At 43.7% G+C, this 26697-nt stretch overlaps 10 protein-coding genes across 10 annotated transcripts; 4 read left to right on the top strand and 6 right to left on the bottom strand.

The window, feature by feature from the left end:
• Nucleotides 1–26: 26 nt before the first annotated feature.
• Nucleotides 27–1910, bottom strand: FA14DRAFT_165389 (catalase; the record flags this gene model as incomplete). Its single annotated transcript, XM_025499953.1, has 3 exons — nt 27–160; nt 200–1414; nt 1550–1910. The coding sequence occupies 3 exons, from the start codon at nt 1908–1910 to the stop codon at nt 27–29; spliced, it is 1710 nt and encodes a 569-aa protein (XP_025352720.1).
• A 558-nt stretch (nt 1911–2468) lies between these two features.
• On the bottom strand, nt 2469–4505 carry FA14DRAFT_125809 (heat shock protein 70; the record flags this gene model as incomplete). The annotated part of the gene is made up of 1 exon (XM_025496722.1): nt 2469–4505. The coding sequence occupies one exon, from the start codon at nt 4503–4505 to the stop codon at nt 2469–2471; it is 2037 nt and encodes a 678-aa protein (XP_025352719.1).
• A 944-nt stretch (nt 4506–5449) lies between these two features.
• Nucleotides 5450–6491, bottom strand: FA14DRAFT_125980 (putative RPL2A-ribosomal protein L8.e; the record flags this gene model as incomplete). The annotated part of the gene is made up of 2 exons (XM_025496730.1): nt 5450–6059; nt 6334–6491. 2 exons carry the CDS (start codon nt 6489–6491, stop codon nt 5450–5452), a joined length of 768 nt encoding a protein of 255 aa, XP_025352718.1.
• A 542-nt stretch (nt 6492–7033) lies between these two features.
• Nucleotides 7034–10406, bottom strand: FA14DRAFT_161860 (uncharacterized protein). Its single transcript, XM_025499319.1, has one exon. It carries the CDS (start codon nt 10256–10258, stop codon nt 7151–7153), a length of 3108 nt encoding a protein of 1035 aa, XP_025352717.1. The 5' UTR covers nt 10259–10406; the 3' UTR covers nt 7034–7150.
• A 2803-nt stretch (nt 10407–13209) lies between these two features.
• Nucleotides 13210–15625, top strand: FA14DRAFT_73135 (uncharacterized protein). Its single transcript, XM_025502788.1, has one exon. It carries the CDS (start codon nt 13363–13365, stop codon nt 15262–15264), a length of 1902 nt encoding a protein of 633 aa, XP_025352716.1. The 5' UTR covers nt 13210–13362; the 3' UTR covers nt 15265–15625.
• A 389-nt stretch (nt 15626–16014) lies between these two features.
• Nucleotides 16015–18153, top strand: FA14DRAFT_181101 (acyltransferase ChoActase/COT/CPT; the record flags this gene model as incomplete). Its single annotated transcript, XM_025501064.1, has 1 exon — nt 16015–18153. The coding sequence occupies one exon, from the start codon at nt 16015–16017 to the stop codon at nt 18151–18153; it is 2139 nt and encodes a 712-aa protein (XP_025352715.1).
• A 109-nt stretch (nt 18154–18262) lies between these two features.
• On the bottom strand, nt 18263–19474 carry FA14DRAFT_109826 (Fes1-domain-containing protein; the record flags this gene model as incomplete). Its single annotated transcript, XM_025495891.1, has 1 exon — nt 18263–19474. A coding segment is annotated over one exon (1212 nt), but the record flags the coding sequence as incomplete, so codon positions are not given.
• A 1503-nt stretch (nt 19475–20977) lies between these two features.
• On the bottom strand, nt 20978–22297 carry FA14DRAFT_126328 (cysteine proteinase; the record flags this gene model as incomplete). Its single annotated transcript, XM_025496740.1, has 2 exons — nt 20978–21843; nt 22198–22297. Coding segments are annotated over 2 exons (966 nt in total), but the record flags the coding sequence as incomplete, so codon positions are not given.
• Nucleotides 22298–23499: 1202 nt separating this feature from the next.
• FA14DRAFT_157129 (uncharacterized protein) lies at nt 23500–24134 on the top strand (the record flags this gene model as incomplete). Its single annotated transcript, XM_025497877.1, has 3 exons — nt 23500–23698; nt 23762–24012; nt 24069–24134. 3 exons carry the CDS (start codon nt 23500–23502, stop codon nt 24132–24134), a joined length of 516 nt encoding a protein of 171 aa, XP_025352712.1.
• A 158-nt stretch (nt 24135–24292) lies between these two features.
• Nucleotides 24293–26540, top strand: FA14DRAFT_161858 (uncharacterized protein). Its single transcript, XM_025499318.1, has one exon. It carries the CDS (start codon nt 24475–24477, stop codon nt 26482–26484), a length of 2010 nt encoding a protein of 669 aa, XP_025352711.1. The 5' UTR covers nt 24293–24474; the 3' UTR covers nt 26485–26540.
• The last annotated feature ends 157 nt before the right edge of the window (nt 26541–26697 follow it).

The raw sequence follows: 26697 nt of genomic DNA, 5'->3' as shown, positions 1-26697 counted from the left end.
TATTTATCGTTTCGTGGGATGATCATCTAATGACCATTGATACCATTGACGGCAGTTCCATTTGTGTGGGCTGGTTTACCGTTGATAAGATCAGCTGCGGCTTTGACACCATTTGCAACTGACTCTTTAGCTGCAGAAGTGAAATCGCCTGCCTTTTCAGCTGCCTTTTGCTTGGATGATTTATATGTTTCCAACATACTCAAAGCATCAGCATTTGCCTCAAAGTTGTGCGAACCAATGAATTTGAGTTCCTTTAATGGCTTCTGCCATGAACCTTGCTCTAACTTGAGGTTCTTTGCAAGAGTGTTCCCTAAATCTTCATCGACCAACCACCAGATATTGATGGCTTGAGTGATACTTTGCTTGTCGCGCGAAGTGCTCATATGTCCACTGATTTCGCCCTTGATGTTCTCACGGTCTTGTTCGCTGAATACTCTTCTGTACAATTCGCGAGGTTGTTCAAAGTCTTTAGAAGTGACTCCAGACAAGAAATTGATTGCTGGGCCACCGCCGCCGGCACTCTTGGCTAGCTCGTAAGCACGAGGCTTGAGCGTTGGTGGATTGATGGAAGATAGATGAAGTGGACGTCCACCTTGATTTTCAAAAGCCATTTGACCATCACGTTGCATATTGTACATGTGGTATGGTACTTGAGGACGGTTAACCGGCAATTGTTGATAATTGGTTCCGACACGATGACGATGGGTATCGTGATAACTGAACAAACGACTTTGCAAGACTGGATCGGCACTTGGCTCAATTCCAGGCACAAGAGTTGATGGTGCAAAAGCAACTTGCTCAATCTCGGCAAAGTAATTTGCAACATTTTGGTTCAACTCCAATTCACCTAATGGCTTCAATGGGAACTTCTTACGATCCCAAGTACGGGTTAGATCGAAGACGTCTAAGCCGGCTGCATCTGCTTCAGCTTGAGTGGCCAATTGGTATTTAATGTCCCACTTTGGATAATCGCCCTTTTCAATTGCGTTGTACAAATCCAATTGATGAACGTCGGGAGATTGTTGACCTGCTTCTTCAGAAGTGAAGTTGGCAGTACCTTGTTGAGACAAAATGTGGAATTGACAATAATGCCATTCTCCGTCGTTGTTGACAAACTTGAAAGTATGACCAGAGTAGCCTTGCATGTGACGCCAACTGCGTGGGATACCACGAGGACCGAACAGGTACATGAATTGATGAACCGATTCAGGGTTTTGACTCATGTATTCCCAAAATTGAGTGGAGTCATCACCGTGAGTGGCGTGTGTTTGGGGATGACGCTTTTGCGTATGGATGAAAGTTGGGAATTTTGCTGGATCACGGATGAAGAAGATCGGAGTATTGTTGAAAACCCAGTCCATGTTGCCTTCTTCTGTGCGGAACTTCAAACTGAATCCTCGTGGATCACGAGCAGCTTTTCAATTCAATTCAATAAAACATGATTTGATAGGGACGAGAGAAATGATGGCGGTGAGGGAGCGAAGGACGGAGACGAAAAGATTAGTCTCAAAAATTCATCTTGCTATAATTCATCATAGTAACAACTCACCATCGGGACTGCCTGATTCACCACCAACGGTAGAGAATCGAGCGGTGACAGAGCAAACGGTACCAGGAACAGCGAAGACCTTTGCGCATGTTAATTGAGGAATTGGATGTGTAAGCTTAAAGTGACCGTGAGCACCACCCCCTTTGGCGTGAACCACGCGTTCAGGAATACGTTCTCTGTCGAAATGAGATAACAATTCGACTAAATGGATATCTTGCAATAGAAGAGGTCCATTGTTAGAAGAACGTTGAACTTCATAAGGATGACTGACTGGAGCACCAAAGGCAGTGGAATATACACCGCCTTGTCCCCAAGAGTCCTCTGCAAATTTTGGTGTTGGAAGATGTTCACCGGGAGCCATTTTGAATAATGTTTGGTAGTGGGGAAGGTGGAAATTATAGACTGATGAGAACAGGTTTATATATCTTATACAATCATCAGGTATCTCCACCTTGATCGACTGACTGAATTGCCGAAACTGGAGGCCGATGATTGGCCGTTGGAATGCCAGTAAGATCATGTTAATTGGAAATAAGATTATGGACTTCAACCCTTTAGGTGACCAACTATTTGTCAGCACAGCACTATATCACTCAATGATAGCAATATGATGCAGGGTGCAATCTGTTCTTTTTACTCCACATCATTAGGTACCCTTTGCGCGTGCGAAAGCTTATTCTTGCTTATCTAAGCTGATTTCTGTTTTAGCTTTCTTCTTATTGGCTGCTCACTCTCATTCAAAAAGAATCTGTTGAATCTTTCTTCATTGAAAGAACACGATTGAGATTATACATTGATTGGTGAAGGGAAAATGATGTTTATTTTATGATAATGGAAATGTATGCTTTGAAAAGAGAGAAAATGATGGTAGGGAGGATGCTACTGCATGCAATTCACAAAGGACATGATCTGCAGCTCTCTACAATTCATCGTGACCACCTGCACCCCAGTTCAACTCATCATCATCTTTTGGTGCACCACCTGCTCCTGCACCTGCTCCACCAGCACTTTCACCGTAAATCTTTGCGGTGATTGGTGCAATTTGAGCTTGCAATTCACTGAGTTGTTCTTCAATGTCTGCGGCTTCTGCCTTGGCATTGTTCTCCTCCAACCAGTTTTCAGACTCTTTCAATGCTTCTTGGATCTTCTTCTTGTCGTCACTGTCCAATTTACCACCTAATCCTTCTTTGTCATTGATGGTAGTCTTGGTTGTGGCAATAAAGTTTTGCAAAGAGTTCAATGCTTCAATGCGCTTGCGAACTTCTTCATCTTGTTCGGCAAATTCTTCGGCTTCCTTGACCATCTTTTGAATTTGTTCTTCCGTCAAACGGCCCTTGTCGTTGGTGATTGTGACACTCTCGGATTTACCCGTTCCTTTATCAGCAGCGGAAACTTTCATGATTCCGTTAGCGTCCAATTCGAAAGTGACTTCGATTTGAGGTACACCTCGAGGGGCAGGTGGAATACCGGTTAATTCGAATTTACCCAACATGTGGTTTTGAGATGTCAATGCACGTTCACCTTCGAATACTTGAATCAAGACAACATTTTGGTTGTCGGCAGCAGTACTGAAGATTTGAGACTTCTTGGTAGGAATGACGGTGTTACGTGGGATCAATTTGGTCATCACTCCGCCCGTTGTTTCAATACCGAGTGTGAGAGGGTTAACATCGATCAACAAAACGTCCGCAGCACCTTCATCGCCAGCTAGAACACCTCCTTGAACTGCTGCACCCCATGCAACGGCTTCGTCAGGGTTAATACCTTTGCTTGGTTCCTTACCGTCAAAGAATTCTTTCAACAATTGTTGAACCTTTGGAATACGGGTAGAACCACCGACCAAAACGACGTCATCAATGTCTTCCTTCTTGACACCAGCATCTTTAATGACTTGTTCAACGGGTTTCATTGTCTTGCGGAAAAGGTCTGCGTTCAATTCTTCGAATTTAGCACGAGTCAATGTTTCTGACAAGTCCTTTCCGTCAAAGAAGCTTTCGATTTCAATCTTTGTTGACATTTGACTTGACAATGTACGTTTTGCACGTTCAACTTCACGACGAAGTTTACCCACGCTACGTTTGTTGCCAGATGCGTCCAAGCCTTCCTTCTTCTTGAATTGTTTGAGGATGTATTCCGAAACTCGGTTATCGAAATCTTCACCACCCAAATGAGTATCACCAGCAGTAGCCAAGACTTCAAACACACCATCTTCGATGGACAGAAGAGAAACATCGAAAGTACCACCTCCCAAATCGTAAACGATGATTTGAGAGTCACCCTTCTTGTCCAAACCGTATGCAATTGCTGCAGCTGTGGGTTCGTTAACGATACGGAGAACTGTCAAACCGGCGATTGTACCTGCATCCTTTGTGGCTTGACGTTGAGCGTCATTGAAGTAAGCAGGGACAGTAACGACGGCATGGGTAACCTTGTGACCCAAATAAGCTTCTGCTGTTTCCTTCATCTTTTGCAAGACCATGGCAGAAATTTCTTCAGGAGTGAAAGTACGGGAAGATCCACGAACTTCGACAGAAATGGCAGCCTTACCATCCCGCTCAACCAATTTGAAGGGGAAGTGACGGGCATCTTTCTTGACGTCGGGATCGCTCCAGGCACGACCAATTAGACGTTTGGCATCGAAGATTGTACGTTCTGGGTTTTGTGCAGCTTGGTTCTTTGCTGCATCACCAATCAAACGTTCATCATCGCCAAAAGCGACCCAAGAAGGAGTGATACGGTTACCTTGATCGTTTGCAATAATTTCTACACGACCTTTACGTTGAACACCGACACAAGAATACGTTGTACCCAAATCAATACCGATCACAGTTCCGTATTCTGAACGTTTGTCTTCAGCTGCCATTACTCCAGTAGAAGTAGGTGTGAAGGAAGAGATCAGAGCAAACAAAGCAACAAATGCCAACAAAACGTTGACGACAGAGAGGGAAGCAAACATGCTTCTTTTGTGGTTTGCCCTTTGCGACTGCCTTGAGCCGCGAGATGGGTAAGCCATTCTTGATACAAATCAATCAAATATGCGTTGAGAAGGTAAGATGACCGATGTTGATAGGTTCACCAAATTTGATGATGGTTGGTTGAGAGAAAGGTTAGATTGAAAAGAGTGAGTACTTATTGCTTTCTTCGCACCCGCCCTTCTTGCACACACACACACACACACTCACCCAAAGGGAATCTTCTCGTTTTACGGCAATTTGAGTGGAATGGAAAAGAAGCTAAAAATAAGCGGGGAGTAAGGCAGTTAAACAGTCTTTTCTTTTGGCTTGCAGGCTATGTATGCCACGCAATGCACACGGATTAAGGTGTGTCTGACACGTATACACACACACACAGACACGCAATCAAGCAGCAAGACAGCACAAGAGCGGCGTCGCCCTTGCCGTACTTTGCGCTAAAGTGTATGCTTCCACGTCGACAAACTAGACAAAAAGGCTGAATCTGTGTGTCAAATTAAGGAGAGCATCTCGAGATTTCGCTTGGCTTCTATGGCTATAGCGCGCCAGCAATGCATCCACGCAATACCGCTTTAAATATCCCGTGGCGTGGCAAAACAAAAAAACATTTTTGATCACGGGACTTATCGTAAATTGAAGAGGATTCGGGAGGCCGTTCCAGCTGTCATCTCAGAGTTATCCATCGGCTAAACTCTATAATCGGCACCCCCTGATCTTTGAGCATAAAAAGAGATGGATTTCATACAACAAACATTCACAAATGCTTTTTGAGAAATGTTTGTTTCTTGCATACATGTACATAAATGTATAGCTTTTGGAACAGTGTATGAAAAGACTGTTTGTAATACAATGTGCTAACTGTGCGGTATTGTGATGAATAGTGGAACAAGAAAGAAGGAACAGAATGATGCATAAAGCGTTAAAAGACTTATGCGTCTCCCTTCTTGAAGACTGTACCACGGATAAGACCAGTGCGGCGAGCAGCAATGAGACCAGCTTTTTGACCTGGAGGAGCATCACGAGGAACGGTAGATGCCTTACCGATGTGTTGATGGTTACCACCACCGTGAGGGTGATCAACTGGGTTCATAGCAACACCACGAGTCTTGGGCCAAGAGTTGCGCTTGACCTTGAATTTGTGGAATGCACGACCAGCCTTGAGCAATGGCTTATCGATACGACCACCACCGGCAACGATACCAACAGTGGCACGGCTTGTGCTTGGAACGATCTTCTTGGCTCCAGATGGCAAACGGATACGGGTGGTCTTACCATCAGTATCGTGTCCGATAATGGTGGCGTAGTTACCGGATGTACGGGCCAAAGTTCCTCTGTCTCCAACCTTGCTTTCAACGTTGCAGACGATAGATCCTTCGGGCAAAGAGATCAAAGGCAAGACGTTACCGACGTTGACGACAGCCTTCTTTCCAGCGTAAACGAATTGACCGGTTGACATACCTTCAGTTGCGATGAAGGTTTCAACACGGGTCTTGTAACGGTAAGGGTCACGGAAAGCAACACGGGCCAAAGGAGCACCACTGAGAGGGAAAAAGAATGAAATCTGTCAGAATATGGATCTCTACAACGTGCAAAGTTGGTCCAGAGTATGTATGGTGTGTGCTTCGTGGCAGGTGACGTCGTGATCAGGATCCCGTATCATACGCAAGAGGTTAAACCTCTTCTGAAGACGATCCACATTCACTCTGTTGCATTACAACGATTCCAGATGCCGCTATCGTTGTCTTTTCCGCACCCCATCTCGCATGCCCACAGAATAAAACAAAACATTCTTCCACTTTTCGAGATACTCACCGTCCAGCATCGTGGATGATCTCTTTTACAACACCACGAATGTAACCATTTCTCTCTGCGAAATCGAGGTTGCGCAATTTAGCAGGAGATTTGTTGTGATGCGTATGGCTTCTGAAGATACCACCGCTCTTTCTTTGCGAACGAATGACACGACCCATATTGAATAAATCCTCTCAAATGATGACGGATTGGTGTGGTAACATCAAAAGAATGAGAGAAAAGTGTGAATTGACAATCCTTCTTGAATCCGTTTCTGTACAGGCTCAAAGTGCCGTTCACCTAAACACTATGCTTGCGTGCGCGCGCTTTTAACCCGTCGCTTATTGTAGCTTATATGCCCCCTTTGGCACTTTAGCCCTACTTCACGCCTACAGCATCCGCAGCGCTGCGCATGAGTTTTTTTTTTCTCATCTGAAATTGTGCACGTGAGAAAGAGGCCAATATGAATATCTTAAATGAATACCTTAAACACCTTTTACCCAGGTGGAGATTGGCAAAGCCATTAGGCGTTTTGATCCACCATCGCGATGAATAATGAGTGAGTATGCCATCAACATATATCTTTAGGATGATAACCCAATACATTACAAAGTTCAAGCTCAACAGTCGGACGATGTTCGCGCATCGATAAATATGACCGAGCACTATTCTGCAATACTGAATAGCCGCAAATTTGCGGCATTTGAACATAAAAATTGAGAACCAAGTTGTTGACCAGCTCTTTCTTCTCCTTATTCATTTGCAGAATAAAACAGTATACACATTAAAATACAAGACATTCTCATACACAAAGTTTAGATGTACACTTTTATCAAATCTACTGGGTATTGTTCTGTTGTTGTTGTTGTTGCATATTCGCCCACATATTGGCCAAATTAGGCATTCCGTTTGCCTGACCTGCATTACCACTCAAGCCAACGTTACCCGGACGAAAATTTCCGGAGGGTGAAGATTGTTGTTGATGTTGAGCCTGTCCAAACATAGCCGCCATCATTGGGTTCATGCCGGCAGGAGGTGCCATAGGCTGACTGGTCATTTGTGCTGGCTGTTGGTGTTGTTGCTGCATCATAAGATTCTGCAGCAATTGTTGTTGCAGATGAGCCGGTAAGCTAGACAATTGGGGTGGCAAAGAGGCAAACATTTGTTGTGCTTGAGATGTGGCAGGCACGTTGGGCTGCTGCTGTTGTTGTGCAGGGATATTGAAGTTGGGCTGTTGTTGGCTAGCTCCCGGATTGCCTCTTTGGATTGAACCACCCATCTGACTGTTCATGCCACCACCAGATTGTTGTTGCTGAAATTGTTGCATCGATTGATTTTGTCCGAATGTGCCAGGACTGGCAGCAGATGTAGCAGGCGAAGCAACATTTCCGAATGGCATTGACATATTTACAGGTGTTCCAGGCGCTTGCTGTTGTTGCTGCCCAATTCCATTCACTGTCGCTTGTTGAGAAAAAGGCGGAACGTTGGGAGCTGACATTGGACTTTGCGTACTCCTTCGAAGTTGATCGCCGCCAGGACTAGGAGCGGCGGCAGCAGATGGACGTCTTTGATGAGATGGTCCAGATTGTTGTTGCTGTGGAGTTCCGGGTGCTCCAGGTGAAGCAGCATTATTTGAAATTGTCGAACCAATGGATGCTTGCCTTTGTCTTTGAATGGCTGCATTTTGAACAGAAGCCATCTGTTGTAATTGCAATTGAAGAGGCAAATTACGGAAATTCGGAACGTTGGATTCCATGTATGCAACAACTGCTTGTGGTTGACCGGAACGGTAATGAGATTGCAACGCATTCAGATTGTTCACAGCATTTTGACCAAACGCTTGGATAAGACCTTGAAGCTGTTGCGGTGTCGGATTTCCATTTCGTGCACCATGTGATTGTGGTGAAATTGTTGATGGACCTTGCGCAGGAGAGCCGTTGGAACCGGTTGCAGATCCGTTGGGCAGCGGCAGATTAGGCGAATGTGCAGCCATATCTGTAGCAGCAGCAGATGAAGCAGCAGGAACAGCTTGTGGCATTGCTAGAGTTGGTGTTGATGCCGCTGATGTTGCAATAGCATTGGCACTTGTACTACTCTTTCGTCTGTTAGTTGGCTTGGTCCCATTTGAAGAAGCACTTCTACCGGGAGCTGTACGATTTGATTGAGCGTCTTGCTCAGAAGTAGAAGTTCGTCTTCTCTTCTTTGAACCTGCTGTGTTGGGCGACGAAGAAGATGAAGATTGGTCACTTGATTTTTGCATGACATCTTCTGAAACGTTGGCATCTTGAGTTGGCGGCTCCCGACTCTGTTCTGCTTCTTTTGAAGAATCTTTTGGTTCTGTGGAAATCGATCGAAGGTGTGCATAAAGTTTCGGCAAAAGTGTTCCCGAGGTCATACTGGTAATGGGAAAAGGCTCATCGTTTAACATCGCGTTCGTCTGCTTTGAACCTTTGCTCGATGATGGTTCAGCCATGGCTGCTAAGAACGCTAAATTGGCTTGAAGACGCATAGCAGATTCTTTGTAGATAGGGTCATTAGTCTGTTCTTTACCTTGCAAATCGATACAAAGTCGTATGAGCTCTTTGTTAATTTTGAGAAGAATTGCGATTTGTGTAACAGCTGTAGGATCTTGAGATGCATCTTCCGATTGTGCTGCATCTGCATTGTTTGCGGCTGATTGAACATCATGATTTGCAATCTTTAAAGCATCATCGCTCTCAGCCTCTGCTTTTGAATCAACTATTGTTGCGTTCTCATCTGCCTGTGAAGCTGCTGGCTCGCTATTCGGAGGATTTGCTGGAAGAGCTGATTCAGTTGCTTCTACTTCAGATGGTTCGGTAGCAGCGCTTTGCGATTGTTGTTGAATTGTAGCAGAACCAACGCCTTTCATTATTCCTTTACCTTCATCAGATGGTTCGGTGGCAGCTGCCTGTGATTGTTGTTGTGAAGAAATGGAATCAGCGTCTCCGGCTACTTTTGCACTTTCATCAGATGGCTCTGTTTGTACTTCAGGAATGTCAATCTGGGATGCTGTCTTTTCCGTCTGCTGATCATCTACCGTCTTCTCTACGATCGAGTCACTGTTGAGATTTTTCTTGTCATTTTCTGGAAGAGCATTCTCCGTATATGCATCATCTGCTGCAGCTGGGCTGAGCTCTTGCACCTCCTCTTCTGCATGCTGATGTTGTGGAGAAGGAACCTCGCCTTCCTTTGCGTCAATTGTTTCATCTTTAGGTACCACAGTCGCAAAATTGTCATTTGCTTGCTCGCTTTGTCCGTCGTCTAAAGATTTTTCAGTGGATGTGATCATTTCTCCCTCTGTTGCAGCTGCTTCACCTAGAGTAGAAGCATCCTTGTTCGAGGTTGTTGCAATTTCGGCTTCATCATGCATTGTTGTCGTTCCATCGAGCATTTGTTGGTCAACCTCCGCATCGGTTGATTTCTCTACCTTTTCTACTTCTTTTGAGTCCTTCTCAGCAATAGGCTCTGCTGGTATATCAGTGCTTCCTTCTCTTACATCCACCTGCATAATTTCGTCATGTGTCTCTTTGTCATCTTTTCCCGTCTCTTGATCATCGGCGACGTTTTCACTGGACCCTGTTGTATCTTTGCTATCTGTTTTACCTGGTCCACTATCCGATTTTTCGTCGACGTTGATTGCTGCTACAACCTCATTTGAAGGTGGGATGGTGTTTGGAATCTTAATGATCTCTTCAGCATCATCTTTTGCTGATTGAGATGCGGCGTCAAGATTGGCTTGATTTTGAGAATCAATGTCTTCGATTGTGGTAGAAGTTTCTTCGGGAATGTGAGTTTGAGATGCAACGTTTGTCGATTGATCTAATTTGTCAGATTGCTCATCGTCTGTTTGTGTACTTTGTAAGAATGAAGTGGAATTAGGTATTTCATTCATTCTTTCCACTTTCCCCTCATCGGAAGTTTGCATATCGGCCCAAAGAGTGAAATCAATACATCAAGCAGCCGTACTTTTGTTTTGAATGAGCGGAGACGGGATGTTCAGTGGAGTAATTTCAGGTTGTGTTTGTTAGGAGGTGAAAAGAGGTATTGTTTGTTTGTTGTGCTTTAGTGTTACAATGATCTGCACCAAAAGAAAAAGAAAAGAGTTGATCCGGATCAGCTTGCGCACGCATAATAATGCATCCAAATGGGCGTATACAATAAAAAGAGACTGCTATTCTGCCTTGCAAGCTCAGCTTCAATTCATTCTGCCAAAAAGGGCGCTACTTTAAATCATAATAATAATAAAAGCCCTGCGCCGCCACGCCAAAGCCTCCTCTTTCTTTTCAAAAATACAACCAATTGGTCCAATTCTGTCAGACTATCTGACCAATACTCGAAAATTGATGATTGTAATATGACTATATAAGATTGACTGAATGGGATATCAATGAATAGATATTATAGATCTCATTCGATCAATTCAACCTCCGCACATTTCGCAACATTCTGCCTTTTGACCGGCTGTACCACAGGTAGGATTGCATACAGTGGCGTCTTTTACCGTTCCTGAATAATCGCTGACGCAGGAACCCTTATCTACACATGCCCGTGATATGCTGTGATAAAGAAAAACTTGATCAGGATACAATTCAAAACAAACATCAATCCAATACACTCACTCGCAACCGGCTTGAATGAGATTAAGTGAAAAGAAGAGGTTTAAAGCCGTGGCAAGGAAGACAAGATTGAAGAAAGGACGCATTGTCGAGAAAGTAGGATGAAAACGGAAATTATGATGGTGCGGAAGCAAGAAAGGTAAATTGTTACGGAGACCAGATTGATCAAATCACTCCTGTAAAGGTTAAGACCCTTGTTTCTTTAATTTCACAGGCTAGCGACATAGGGGTTAGATCAAATGGCAGAGATAAATTGCTAGGAGAATGAATAACATTATCAGCAAGAAAGGTAAATTGTCGCGCAGACCAGATTGATCATATTACTCCTGCAAAGGTTAAGACCCCTGTTTCCTTAATTTCACAGGCTCGCGACATCGGAGAGATCAAATGGCAGAGATAAATTGCTAGGAGATTGAATAAAATTATCAATTGCATTCTCGTAGCAAAAATTGACGATGATGATAATGAGCCATTACTCTGCTGACTATTTATTGAACCGAGCTTCAACTAACAGAACGGTTGAAAAACGTTACACCTCGGCCAAGCAAGTAAATAAGCTGTGCGAACATCAATGATGACAACAGACAACGAGCCTAGCATCGATCAAGTCAATTTCTTGTTATGGCTGCATTAGTTCGTTCCTTCACAAAATTTGCAGCATCCTGGACGTTCGCGATTGCATTGCGGATTACAAACATCTGCTGCTTGAACACCCCCATTGAATTCACCACTTTGACAAGCGCCTGTGAATACACATGCAATCGAGTAACTACATCAAAACAAGAATTAGTTCAAGTTTCAGCATGAAAGTGTTTCAATATACTGTACTCACTCGCAATCGGCTTGAACAGAATTGACGAATAAGACGAGGCTTAGAGTCATGATGAGAAAGATAATGTTGATGTAGGAACGCATTGTTTAAGATGGTGTATAGAGTTTGAAAGAAGATTTGAAGAATCTACTTTCAAAATACCTCAACAAAAAAAAAAGATGAGAAACGGTTGCCGCACATTCACTTTGTGATATAGTGCTGCGGTTTAAATTTTTACTGCAATTGGATTATCTTAAGCGTCGGTCTTACGAACGCCAACCGAAGAAATATCTGAGTGGGCGGCCAGGTTTCATAATTGCAACACCTCAAAATTCACATAATGATAGTGGTTTGACAAACAAAGTTATCATGAAAATAGCATTGAATAAATTGATCAACTATCAATCTGCACCATTTCCTTCACACAATCTGCAACATTCTGGTTTACGACCGTCTTGACCACAAACAGGGTTGCATACGTTTTGGTCTTGCACGGTTCCCTTATAATCGTCGACGCAAGAATTATCGTCTACACATTGAAGAGAGATGCTATGGTATAAGGAAGAAAGTGATCAGGATATATTCTGATATGCAAATCGATACAATACAACTCACTCGCAAACGGCATTGACAAGGTTGAGTAAAAAGACAAAGCTCAAAGTCGTGACAAGGAAGGCGAAAGCAAAGGAAGAACGCATTTTCTAAAATTCAACTTGTTGTTCTGAAAATCGTAGGTCGTGATGGTGGAAAGGAAGAGATTATATAGAAGGCCAAAATGATTAGACTCTTCTTGTGGCAAAAGAGGGACCTCATTCCGATGTTCGATGGGCGCAATAGCAATACCAACAATGTGATTTCAAGACAATCAAGTAACAAGAGTCAACTCCTACGAGGATGCATTCTTTCATCAGTCACTATATTGTTACCACGTGCTGCATTTCTCTTTCTATCTTATCCGTTGAGAGTAACACATGTTCACATTACAAAATCAACAAAAGGTGAAAAAGAAGCGGAAGCCGCACTGTCGATAAGTATTTGTTACAACATATGCATATGATTTCTTCACTTCGGCACCGTAAACGCCAATTAGAGAAGTATGATTTTTGTCTTATGGTCATTTGAGAAATCGTTGACAGGAAATCAATAAACGGTAGCGATGGAATGATGATGAGTTTAACCATCATTTGTGTTCTATTAGCAGGCAAAGGCCAATTGCCGTTGACAGTTGTAGACTGCCTTTGAATTGAATAAATATAAGGTACACGGCATCAAACCTGCAGGTTTCACACTATGCATAGTCAAAGTTAAGAAACAAGAAATATAAATGTAATTGAATGAATACAAATGAAAAAAGAGTCGCGTAGTGCACAATGTACACGTACACACGCACACACATTCAAAAGGCGTAACCTATAACCAATACACACACACACACACACCAGCGCAATTTCTAGCGTCTTTATCCGCGATAAAAAGGTTTTCTCAAATTAAAACGTCATTTCAATTCTTCTGCTGTATATGATCATCATCCTTTCCATCAACCAAACTATTCATCACTATTTCGATCTGTCATTTGATTAAGTAGAGGGAATCACCCCAACAATGTCACAACGTGCAAGCTTTGGAAGCACAATGACAAACGGCAACGGCACAAAAAATAGTTATGCTCAATACCTCGTTCAACCAAATGGTGCAACACAAACATCAAAACAACAAAGAAGAGCAGGAAAAGAATGGTTGCCATATCAAGGTCAACGTCAACTGATCATCGCAATCGATTTGGGAACTACGTATAGTGGTGCAAGTTATTGTATCCTTGAACCTGGAAAACGTCCAAAGATCGAAGATGTACGTGCGTGGCCAGGTCAACCAAGTCATTTATCAAAGATTCCTTCTGTAGTCACATACGATGCCAACAAAGTCCCTCGATTCTTCGGTGCTGAAGCAGAAGGAAGTGATGCAGAAAATGCATTGGACGAAGGAGGCTATCAGATACGTTGGTGGAAATTGCATTTGAAACCTGATCATCTTCACGTCATTCATATGGATGGAGAAGCCAGCGAAGATGTGAATCTAGATCCACTACCGAGTGGAATCTCTGCTGAACAAGTTTGCGCAGGTTTCTTGGCATATATGGTCCGTTGCATTGGAACATACATCTACTCTAGACTATCCAATGGTCATGAAATCCTGATGACTCTTGGTCAAAATACTTCCTACATTGTCACTGTACCAAACGGATGGGAAATCGCACAACAACAACTCCTACGTCAAGCCTGTATCGCCGCTCAACTTGTCACGCCAGATCGAGGAGATTCAATCAGATTCGTTACAGAAGCAGAGGCAAGTATTAACTTTTGTGCAATGAATCCTGCAGCAACCGGAGATTGGCTCGATAGATCTGGTCAAAATTTGATCGTTTGTGATGCAGGTGGTGGTACAATTGATATTTCTACGTATGAAGTGACAAACACATACCCTGCAATTGAAGTACGTGAAAATGGCGTTTCAGACTGTATTTTGGGAGGTAGTGCAACAGTGGATCATCGAGCGATGCTTTATCTACAAGAAAGGCTCAAGAATACCCGATGGGATAACGTGGAAGATTTGAGAGGATTACGTCAAGCGTTTGCATCTTCGATAAAGGAAACATTTATGAATTCAGAACAAGAGCAAATTCTGCTACCTATCGGATCTTCTTCTGAAAATGATCCTTCCATTCGATTGAGAAGAGGAAAATTGGTATTTACCGGAAAAGAAGTAGCAAAATTCTTCGAACCCTCCATTTCAGCCACAGAACAGAGTATCCGAAGAAGAGTGACGAACGCACAAGGAGCTGCCGTTACAGTTGCAATGGTAGGAGGGTTCAGTGAAAGTGTTTACTTTAGAAGGGAATTGCAAAATCGATTGGGAAATTTGGTGCAATTGTGCAAGCCAGACGAATCAACGGCAAAGGCTGTTGCGTCTGGAGCTTTGGTCTGGGTGATTGATGGAGTGGTTGGATCAAGAGTGAGCAGACATTCTTTTGGAATCAAATGTTCGACCGTTTTCCGTGCAACGGATCCTAAACATACCTCAAGAACTTCAAAGGCATACGGTGGTGTGGATGGTGTTCGACATCTTCCTGACGCTTTTGGATGTATCTTACGTAAAGGTGAAAGTGGAAGGGATGATGAGGAGCATGTTGCACCTTTTGTGCTAACGTGGGTTCCAAGTGTGCCATGTACGGCCAATATTGCATTATACGTTTATCGAGGTGATGATGAATCACCGGAATTTGTTGATGAACCTGGATTTGAACAATTGGCAACGTTTACAATTGATATGCAACCTTTTCATTCACTTTTACAAAGATGCAAAACAGCTGATGGAAAAGATTTTTTACGGGCCGATGTTTCTTTGGCAATGCGTTTATCGGCTACCGAATTGAGCGCTCAATGTATATTCCGTCATGGTGGTAGTTTGTACAGAGGACCTGTCACCGTTACTGCAACACACAATTAAATCTGAAAAAAAGGTGCACATTTTATCATCAGGATGTATACTCTTTTCTATATTTATCTTTCTCCTCTAACTTTATTCCCCCGGTCATCTTGACTCGCAAAACACAATTGCGTCTTTATTTGTGCTATACAAACTTTATATCGATTATGCTCAATCTCGATACTCTAATTTCCGATGTTGAATAGTTTAAACACAGAGAGAGAGAGAGAGAGAGGGATGGACGATACGGCACTTTGTTGTGCTTGAAAAACCGGTAAACCCCAGATTGACAATTCTCCGAAGATGATGATTCTCTGGATTAACGCGTTCACCCCTCCTTTTTTTTAACTAAAGAAAGCGGGGAGAACAACAATAATTGCTGCAACCGGTGCTCGGATTCATAATGTACATGCCAACGCGCTGCATAAAGTGCACTGCTTCGGTGTTGTGAAATCGCTCTTCGGCTAAAAAGACATTAAATGCATTAGGCTTGCTTTCACAGGAGGAGGGAAATGCTTCTTGGCTCAGAACAGAAATTAGCTCGCCTTCTTTTGTATTCCAACATCACTTTGAACATTCATTCTTCAACCATCACCTAAACACCTTTTCCTCTCGGCAATGCTTGTAGTGAAGCATTCATTTGGTGTTGTGCGACCGATTGTATCTGTTCCAATTTTAAACACATTTCGACCTCTTTCCCTGAAGGCGCAAGAATACAAAAACAACAAATCACCTTTACAAAATCGCTCCTTTCATTCAAGCAATACAAACATGTTTGCTCTGACCAAATTTCGTGGTAATGCAGCTGACAAGCCAAAGACATTCTCCCAACAAGATAAATTGCCAAAATTACCCGTTCCAGCTCTAGAAGATACATTTGCACGATACATTAAAAGTTTAGAACCAATTCTCTTGCAAGCCGAAGAATTGGGTCAATTACCACCCGGACAAACTGCACAATCAGAATTAGCAAAAAGACAAAAATGGGCAGCAGATGCTTTGAAATCAGGCTCACTCGTTCAAAAATTACAACAACGCTTATTGGATGTCGATCGTACATCTCCTAATAATTGGCTAGATGATCGATTCTGGTTACAGAAAGCATACCATGAATGGCGTGTTCCACTTCTTGTCAATTCCAATTGGTGGCTCATGTTCAGAGCCAACCCAGACACACCGGCTGCAGAATTGGAAAAGCCGGAAATACAGGTAGAACGTGTTGGCGATCTAATCCCTGACGCAGATATTGCAACCGCTCTAGGAGCAAACGATTGGAAGCAAAGCGAATGGGGTATTCGTCGAGCTGCATGGATCTGTCACAGATTGATGCAATTCAAAGTTCGTCTGGAATCGCAAGATATCTTACCAGATGCTTCAAGAGCAGGACCTCTCTGCATGCATCAGTATACCCGTATGTTTGGTGTGACCCGTATTCCTGCAATTCCGCATGACTTCAATATCGAAGCAGGATTTCCAAACAAGCACAACCACATCATCGTTTTAGCACGCAACAATTTCTATAAACTTCAAGTGCAAAACAAAGATGGATCATTGGTTTCGCCGAGTGATTTGGAACTGGCATTGACGAGCATTGTACAAGATGCACGTAGAGGTGATGGAAAAGCAGTCGGAGTGCTCACAGCTATTGGACGTGATGATTGGACTCGATCAAGAGAGCATCTTCTCTCAATCTCACCAAAGAATCGCGAATCGATCAACGTTATCGAAGATGCTTTGTTCAGTCTTTCATTGGACTCTTCCGTTCTTCCAATCGCCAAGCACAATGCAGAGCCTGCACATCCTTCCACACCACCTACAGTTGATTCGCACGCACGTAACTCATCCGGAGCAGGTCGTGGAGGCTTGAACAGATGGTTCGACAAAGCAATCAGTTTGATTGTTGAGCCTAACGGAAGAGCAGGATTGATGGGAGAACATTCACCTTGTGATGCTTTGATTCCAAGTATCCTGATCGATTTTGCTGCTGCCGTTCCAGCACCTAAACCTGATGAAAAATTGGAAGAGAATTTGCCATACACTGCACCTTCTGTCAAATCCACTGCCGAGCCCATCTTTAGCAAATTTGAATTTGACGTGGATGCAAAAGTGGAAGAAGATATTCAAACTGCATTCAACGAAGCAAGAAGGATCAGTGGAGAGAGTGATATTGGTGAGCTATGGTTCGATGAATACGGAACTGAATGGATCAAAAAGGTAGCAAAACAAAGTCCAGACGCTTATCTTCAACAAGCACTACAATTGGCAATGTTCAAAGTCAAAGGACATCAAACACCAACTTACGAAACAGCAAGTACAAGATCTTTTAAGCATGGAAGAACAGACGTTATCCGCTCCTTCTCACGAGAAAGTTATGAATTCGTACGTGCGGTAAGAGAAGGTAAACCAGAAGCAGAGGTGTACAAATTGTTATCAGCAGCCACGACAGCTCACAACCAACAAACTCGTGCATCTTCATTCGGTAAAGGAATTGATCGTCATTTGACAGGATTGAGATTGGTCTATGATGCAACTGAAGATGGGTCTTTGACTGATTATGCAGGAAAGAGGGGAAAGAACTTCTATGCAGGCGCAGAATTACTATTTGCCGATCCTTTGTTGGGGGATAGTCAAACATGGAAACTTTCCACTTCTGGTTTATCAGCAGGAGATCTTTTGGCAGGTACAGGATTCGGCAGTGGCTTCTTGGACGGAGTGGGAATCAATTATCTAACCGGAAGTCAATTACTCAAGTTTGGCATTGAAACCAAGCATCCTGAACCGTATGGAAACGGGCAACTTGGACAGCACCCAACAAACACTTTTGCTCGTGCGATTGTTGATGCTTTACGTTATATGCGTACACTGTGTGAATCACAAAGCCCTGCACAAACTGAAGGCTCTAAACTTTGAGGGAATAAGACTTGAATGTCTTCATGTACTACATCTATTATAATTATCTAATACACATTAATTACAAGGTATTTACGACTGTTTCGTATGTGTTTAGCTCGGCTTGAGTGAGACCGAGTTCTTGCCAACGTTGTTTAATGTCAGCGTCCTGTTCAATCGCTCCTTCATTCCATTCTTGCAGTAGGGCGTGCAACAATGTTTTGACGAGTTGCTTTTGATCTTGTTGAATGGTTTGCAAAGCATCTTTTCCGTTCTCTTTTGCTTCTTGACATTTCTCCACAAATGTCAAACATGCTCTACTTGCTTTTTCAGCGTAGTCCAAATCATCACGTAATTCAATGTCTCCATCCGGTCCTGCTGATGTGGCCGTATCTATACCTTCCAATGATGCAGAAGGCAGGCTAGATTGAATCGAAGCGGGTAAGAGAGATACGATCAGAGTATTCAGTAACCTCGATTCAACCAATTGTGAGACAATGGATGGATGTTTGATGCCATCTGCAAGTGTTGCAGGAGGTTGCTCAAGCGGAGCAGATGGCAATTCTCCAGGTCCTGAATTGGGAACGGGAGCAACAGCAGTTGAAAGTCCAGTTCTTGCAGGTGGAACTTCTTCTTGTGTTGATTGTGATGCGGAATCGTCTTGCAATAGAAGAGAATTGATCAAGAATGCAGACTTGCGACGTAAAGAGACGTCAGGATCAAGTAGTGCACCACATAGTGCGTTCCATCCATCTAGCTCGATGAACGAGAGAACAGCTTTTGCATTGTGTTTAAGGATTCCACTTAATGCGTACAATGCCTTACTGCGTACTTGCCCATCCGCGCCATGTACCAAAAGGGAAATGATGGGCTTGAGGAAACCGAATTGCAATACTGTCATTTGTGCTTTGTCATTGTTCTGAACGGCAGTACCAACGATCCAAAGGGTTGCAACTTGAATTGCTGGACTGGTTGCATGTGATTCCTGTGATCCGGTCAAAAGACCCAAAAGTGGCTCCCACATCTTCATTGAAGTGATATTGTTTGCATTATCGATTTGCTCGATCAACATTTCAAAATTGTCTAATGCTTGTATCCGATCTGATTCTGTTCGATTTGTATCCAAAGCTGCTGAAAGTTCTTCTCGCATCATTTGTGCTTCACTTTTGCCCATCAATGCATCATACAATGCTGGATCTGCCAAATCTGGCCTTCTTCCAGACGAGATATCTCCAGCGATTTGTTGAATTCCAGGATGATTAGCTGCGTCTGCTTCGGCATCGCCACTTCCACCACCTGGTGTACTTTGAGCTATGGACCATTTGAGTAATTGGTCGGGATTGTTGGGTAACCTGGGTGGACCTGACATTATGTTGAGAATAGTTTAAACGGGAAGATGATGGCTTCTTCCAACAATTGTGAAATGGTAAGCTGCAACTTAAATCTTAAATAATATCATTGAACAGGAAAACTTTTGGCTAATTAAAACACACTGCTCAAATGCCCAAACAGAAAATGGATCCTTCTCCACCTTTCTAGAATGTCAAACGCGTATGATAAGAATGCATAAAAGTACAATTGATTATATAAGCAATCATCAATATCAAGCAACATCGGGATTCTTATCCTTCTTTCCAAAGCCAAACGTTCTACTAAGAGTGCTTCTTCTCCTTTGAGTTGTTGCTTTGGTTGGATCAATAGATGGATCAGCAGTTGTTGGTCTTCTTGGCGTGGTTACTCTTCTCCATCCACTCATTGCACTATTGGACGTTGGCAATGGAGCAGGATCTTCATCAGATTTGCGTCTTTGATTCGAATTATTTCCCAAAGCACTTGTGGCGATAGGCAACGGTAGAGGGTTAGGGAAAGGAGGAGAAGGCGGTAATGCTGTAGCAGGAGTATGGGCAGTAGAGACACTAATGCTTGTATTCCGCCTAGCTTTTCTAGCAATCTTTTCTTGTTCTTTTTTGCTCAAAGGTCTTTCAGCTGGTGTAAAGGTTGCACCTTGTCCAGGAGCAGCAGGTCGTACGGGCGTTTTGCTAGGAGACACATTTGTAGACGTAGATGCGCTCAATGATCCTCCCGTTAATGTAGTCCGCCTTTCTACCTTGCCATCTCTCTTTTCCTCCGCTGTAAAATCGGTTCGTAAAGGCGATCGTTGACGTTCAATTGGTTTTTGAGGTGAAAGCGTTCTTTTTTCGTCCCTTGAATTTCTCTCATCAGCATTATTCGAGCTTGTGGCCGAAAGCGAATGCTGACCATCATCATCCAAGGCAAGAGGCTCTGCATGCAAAATCTTATTTGACGATAAAGTCGGGCTACTTTGGGGGAATATTTGATTTGCTGCCACATTTGCCGATCCTTTTCTCGAGCGAAGAGAGGTTAGCCAGGATCCTTTGCTTTCATTTGGCTCTGCTGATGTTGGCGAAGCAGGAGCTTGATTTGCTGGAGAAGGTATTTGCAGTGTTGTCCCATTGAGCGAAAGAGGCGGATTTGTATTGGATGCACCGCTGCTTGGACTCTGGAAACGACCGAATAAGCCAGATCGACCTTCTGCTGGTGTAGTAGAACGAGATGGAACTTCCAAAGGTGCTCCATCGTTAGACCCTTCTACGGCATTTTGATTTGACGACGAACCCAAAAATCCAGAGAACAAGGAGGAAGCTGTCGCAGTTCCAGATGAGCCACGTTGCATAGGCGTTGAAAGAGTATCAGGATTAGGGGAAGCAGTCTGTTGTTTGTGCTGCTGAACTCGTCTCTTGATGCTTTCTTCTCTTCGTACCTTTGCTTTCTCTGCTCGCATAGCCTTGACATCAGGAAGGCCAAGGCTAGACATATCCAAATCCACAGCTTGATAAAACAGAACATAAGCACTTCCCGCTCCTGGTGTATCACCAAAGTATCTTGAGATGTCCGATTCATCAATCACGCTGATCGTTTCATCATCAAAGACAAACCATCTTTTATCCACCTTGATGATAGCGACGTAATGTCCATGATGCGGGCCGACACCGATATGAACAATGATTCCATATAGTTCGTACAATTTATCTGGATCTTCAGCATCATCTGAAGTGTTGAACAAACGCAACTGCATCGGGAAAACGACACGATAGGCCAACTTGACGAATTTTTGAACAGACTCTTCGTACTTGAAGCGTTTCAAATGTAACGCCAAAACATTGGGCAGCTTTTTGATCTTCATTCGCTTTTCTGCTTCTTGCAATCCGGAACATGTATCGCAAAAGAATTTATTTCGAGCACACAACATCTCACTTGCACTGAATTGACGCAAACATGCGGTCACACTTGTGTTACGTTCAATATCCAGCGATAAATCCAAGAAACATTCATCTCTTGAAGTGACCGATTCACACGTCAGACATCTTGTCTCATTGGTTAAAATCCCCTCGAATAACCGGTGTATCATCGTTTTTCCATTTGGTTCGACATCGTGAACGATGTTTTGTGATCCTGCTAATGATCCATTCATTCTTCCATCGGTTTTGGCCTCGTCCACAATATCTTCACCGATGCGATTCAGGACAAAATTGAACAGTTCATGAGCGTCTTGATGTGCTGTCGAATCGAACAAGATATTGTTCTTCCTCAAAGAAGTCAAGAATGCTTTGATATCCGTATCCGAGACAACGATATTCGAACAAGAATTCGCATTGGTTTGCAAAACATTGGGAGATGGTATTCCATTGACTGGGTTTGAGTTGTTTGTTGTGTTCGAGTTCGAATTTGCATTGTTGGTCGCATTGGCTGCAGCATTGACACCGACTTTTCCGCCACTTGCTGTTCCGGGTCTACTTGACACTTTTCTTGAAAGACCTGAACCGATGAAAGAAGTAGAATGAGAAGAAGAGGATTGCATTTGAGATTCCGGTTGTGATTGTTGATTTACTTGTCCGATGGGTATCGTTACTTGAGCAGAAGCCATTCTTTGGAATAGCGACTTTAAAGCAAGAAAAAGGGTATCAATTTCATTTTGAGGGTTGTCATTTTCGGGTCCAGGTATGGAAAGATTCAAGGCTGCTTTCTTTGGAGTTTGCTTTGTACTGTATGCCAATATTGATTCTCGAAACGGGTCGCAAAAGTACAAAGCTTGCATCACTGAGTTAACATAGCACGTATTGCCGAAATTTTCCAACCCTAGCATATTTGGCACATCGAGCGGATCGAATGAGTGATTAGCCCATTCCTGTTCATCGGGCACCAACCAATTGTCTTTACCATCCTGTAGATGTGCATTTGGCGATGTAAGGCCAGAAGGTGAATTTGAATTGCTTCCCACGCCCAGAAGGCCTTTCCAACGGAATGACATGTTGGCAGAAATGGTCTATCCTATCAGGTATTACAGATGGCTTGCATACTAAGATTGACGAGCGTGCCTTTGATGATGATCAATCTCCCCCACGTCGATTGGATGTGACTGTCGTGCGTATTGCAAAAGGATGCTAATCAATAATGATGGCTGTAATGATTGGATTGGTTGATTAGTTGATATATTGTTTGCATAGCATCGATGTGAGGTAAAAAAAGGGAAAAGATGGGGAAAGAGAGATACAAACTATTGCAGAAGATCACAAAATGTACAAACACGCAAGTTACCCTTGTTTAGCGCCTGAGCCTGCGCGAAAGGGTAATAATAATGCACTTTACTGTATTCTATCCTTACCTCCGCCATGTGATCTTTCGCACGTACAATGCATAATTCAATCTGTACATCATCTCTTATGAAACGGTTATGTGGATCCGTCTTCCTGAGCTTCATTTTGAAAAGAAAGAAGGGAAATGATATTCAAATCGGGACAAACGGCGGTCCTGATGAAGGAAAGATTGTTGGGAATTGTAAGCAGCACGCGCCTGGTGCATAGAAATAAATTACGCCGTCTCAGCTGATGCGCCAGAGAAAATACATTAGTTGTTTGTGTGCCTTAAAGATTCTTATTAGCCTGAGAAAGAGTGCCAAAAAGGTGATTGAACGACAAGCCGGCCAAGTTTAATCTAAAAATAACAGCTTGGCAGGAAGAAGCATGCAGTATGTATTTTGATCATCAACACTATGCCAAAGATGTCAAAAATCAGACTTTCATTGTGATGCTTCTGATTGTGTAGCAAGGCGTAAAATCACGCTTGAGGATAATGAAAGTGTGAAGCTGGCATGCTTTGCCTGCGTTTATGCACCGCGCTCACTGCTTTTATTTTTGAGTCAATGAAGCAGAGCAGCGGGCAAACAACGGCTTAGGCGCGAAAAGGCAAAAACGCCCTTGAATGCAATCTCGCGCTAGAAGCTTGCAATTGAGAATCCTTGCAAACTTTCTTCTCACCACGATTGCCTCGTCACATACACATATCATCATGATCTTCTCTTCTTTACGTACAGCAGCATTCCGTTCAGGATTAAATCGTCAGTTGCATACATCCGTTCCACGTTCTGATGTGGCAAGCAGTGCAAGAAATGCAGCAGAAGGAGCATCAAAACAATTGAGCGGTTTGGCTGAAAAGGCAAAAGCATTTGGTAAACCATTGGCAGATCGTGCTTCATCAGCAACAGGTGGTGAGTAGATGTGTGTCAGAGATTGAATCCGATCAAGACATCTGACAATTCATCTCTCTTTAGTAAATGTTTCCTCTTACGCAGATGCATTCATGTACAACTTGCGTGTGGCCGGTTCTTTGTTCAAACAAGTATACATCGCTGAAGGATTAGCACCACCACGCTCGCTACAAGTCATTCAAGATGCATACAAGACAATGTATGCTCGTGCTATTGATGCTAATTGGTGGACAAACTTGGCCAAATCTGGAGAATGGCAAAAGACTGCAATTTATGCAGTTGAGGCATATGGTATTTTCCATATCGGTCAAATGGTGAGTAGCTTTAGGGTACATTGCGGATCAAGTGACTAACTATTCTTTCCACATAGATTGGCAGAAGGCATATCGTTGGTTACAAGATCGACAAAAAGACTGCACACGGAGATCATCATTAGACCTTATGTACTCGCAAACATCAACATTTAATCACATGCATGATCAGTTGCACATTATGTTAATGATAGAGTGGATAGCATTTATTTAGGCTTTGCAAACATTTCGGTCTTCCCAGCATCCAGATCTTCTTGCACCTTGTTTGATTGAGAGGTTGCCCATCTTGAGAAGAGCAGGCATAAACCTGCATGACTTAAATTACACGCTTTCTTCCGATTTAATGTCTCACTGTCGGGCGCACGCTTTGAATGATTTCTCACGTGTTCACAAAAGAGAAAAGTTCTCCACCACAGCTTGAACCTGTTGTTCTTTTTGCATCCATCATCGCAAACGTGGAAGGCGATGCAGTCCAATACATTACCAACACAAGATCGTACGCCTTTGTTCTGTGCCGATATATACCCTTCTTCTACATTTTACGAATCAGATTCACCCGATACAATCCATCAAAATCTGACCTCATTAGCAGCACTTTTACAAAAATTCATCAACGATCATTGCAAAGATACCCTGGAAGGATACATTTGGTACAGAGAACCACTCAAAGTCTCAGTAGCCGATCAGACAGACGATGGCGAGAAGCCTGCTAGGCTTTGTGCGTCTATGAGGCATGGCGGTAGTGTTGAAGATGAATGGTTGGCTGTCCACTTGCTCATATTGGCAAGTGAGAAGTTTCAAGATGAACCGAGCGCTCGCGGATTCTGTGCGAATGTATACGATGAAGATGGACAATTCTTGATGATCGAAGGGGCAGAAGAATTGCCGGATTGGCTTAACCCAAACAATGCAGATGGGCGACTTTGGATTATGGGTGGCGCCTTTCATCTGCTGACTCTGGAGCACCACCCTGGGGATGACGAGGTACAAACCTTAGAGGCTTCTTTGGAGGAAGGCAAATCTCTCAAACATATCACAGCGCTCAAGGCCTTACAATCGAGGCGGGACACGGTCGCATCTCCACAATTCGTAGAAACCCTTCAACGGAATCGAATGCCAACGTTTCCTGAGTTGGGGTGGGCGCAAGATTGCCAGCATTCGACGGTGGTATATTTGCCGATGCTGGCTGCCAAGTTGGTGTCTCGCTATCCACAAATCATTGCCGACGCAGCCGAAGCATTCGAGGGAAGGGAAGGACCAAAAGATGCTCGAACGTTGCGAGATCTGAGTGTATTTGGAGGACAAGGCGGGCCAGCCTTTCTGATCAGGATCAAGATTCCAAGAAGGATGTACGCGATGTTGTTGGGTGAGCGATACTTTCCACCGAAGGTGTTTGGCGCAGAGTGGCGTGAAAGTGTGATGAAATATTGGGATGCGTTGGAGGAGGAGCGAGGTGACAAGACGGTTGCAGAAGGGGAAATTGCAGTCAAGGAGGAAGGAAGACGGCGAGATCTGGGTTGCAAGATTGTGTGCGGCTTAGAGTTGATGCATTCGAATGTCAAGAGTCGAATGTTGAATAATCCAAAGAATCTATTCGACGTACAGGATGACCAGATGCGCGAGGCTGAGGCATACCAACAATTTATCAAGTCACTCAGTAGGCAGGGCTATTTTGATGGAGAATTGCAAGACAGCTATCAATGGAAGGAGAAGGAGAGGGAGGCATTGAAAATTTGGCGGTCGGCGAGTCAAAGCAAGAATGATGAGCACACTTCGGATGAGCTTGGATTTGTTTTAGATGCTGTCAAGGCGTGTGCGCAGGATCGATCGTTGCCACCGTATGTTGATGCGCAGAAAGGTGCAAAAGCGTTGCGGTTGTATGAAGACCCAGATGACTGGGTGTATGAAGAGGGAGAGACCGCAAATGAGGACGCGGAGGGGATCGCGATGGAGCAGCTGAATGCGTTCAAGGACAAGATGCAAACATTTTTCGAAGGGGAAGGAGGTCAAGGGTTGTTTGAGGAGGACGAAGAAGAGGAGGAGGAGGAGGAGAACGAAGCGGAAAAGAGAAGGCGGGCGCTGGAAGAGCTGATTCCACCGTTGCCGGAGGGGGAATGGGGTGCGAAAGCTGGAAAGTCAGACAAGCAAAGTGTGGAGATGGAAGGAGTGAGCGGAAAGAGTCGATTGAAGGGCTTCACAAGTTATGCGGAGTATGACGGGGTGTGCGATGTGGACGAGGACGAGGAAGATGAGATTTTGCGAGCGGGGGATGCGGAGGAGGATCGGATGAGGCGTGCGCGGGCGCTAGGAATTGAGAGGGAGTATGAAGAGGAAGAGATGAGGTTTAGGATGGCCGTTGAGGATGGCGACGTGGGGGAGGAGTGGGGGGACGGGGAGGACGAAGAGGAATTTGCGATTGGGGAGAAAGAGGTGGTTGAGTTTATAGAATTCGCAAGGGCGGCGATGAGGATGTGAGATGAGGGGAAAAGGAAGCAAGGGAATGAAAGTTCAGATTTGCAGGTGTGAACCATATGTAAAATGTGAATTAACGCGTTTTAACATGTTAATTAACGTGAATTAACGTTAATTCACAGTTAGGGTTAGGGTTAGGGTTAGGGTTAGGGTTAGGGTTAGGGTTAGGGTTAGGGTTAGGGTTAGGGTTAGGGTTAGGGTTAGGGTTAGGGTTAG

The sequence above is a fragment of the Meira miltonrushii genome, assembly GCF_003144205.1.
Source record: "Meira miltonrushii strain MCA 3882 unplaced genomic scaffold FA14scaffold_4, whole genome shotgun sequence".
Classification (NCBI taxonomy): Eukaryota; Fungi; Basidiomycota; class Exobasidiomycetes; order Exobasidiales; family Brachybasidiaceae; genus Meira; species Meira miltonrushii.
This window is presented reverse-complemented; position numbering and strand designations above follow the sequence as displayed.

Coding starts and splice junctions, on each gene's coding strand:
- FA14DRAFT_161860 (XM_025499319.1), bottom strand. CDS start 10,258: ATGCAAACTTCCGATGAGGGGAAAGTGGAAAGAATGAATGAAATACCT.
- FA14DRAFT_161858 (XM_025499318.1), top strand. CDS start 24,475: ATGCAGTCCAATACATTACCAACACAAGATCGTACGCCTTTGTTCTGT.
- FA14DRAFT_73135 (XM_025502788.1), top strand. CDS start 13,363: ATGTCACAACGTGCAAGCTTTGGAAGCACAATGACAAACGGCAACGGC.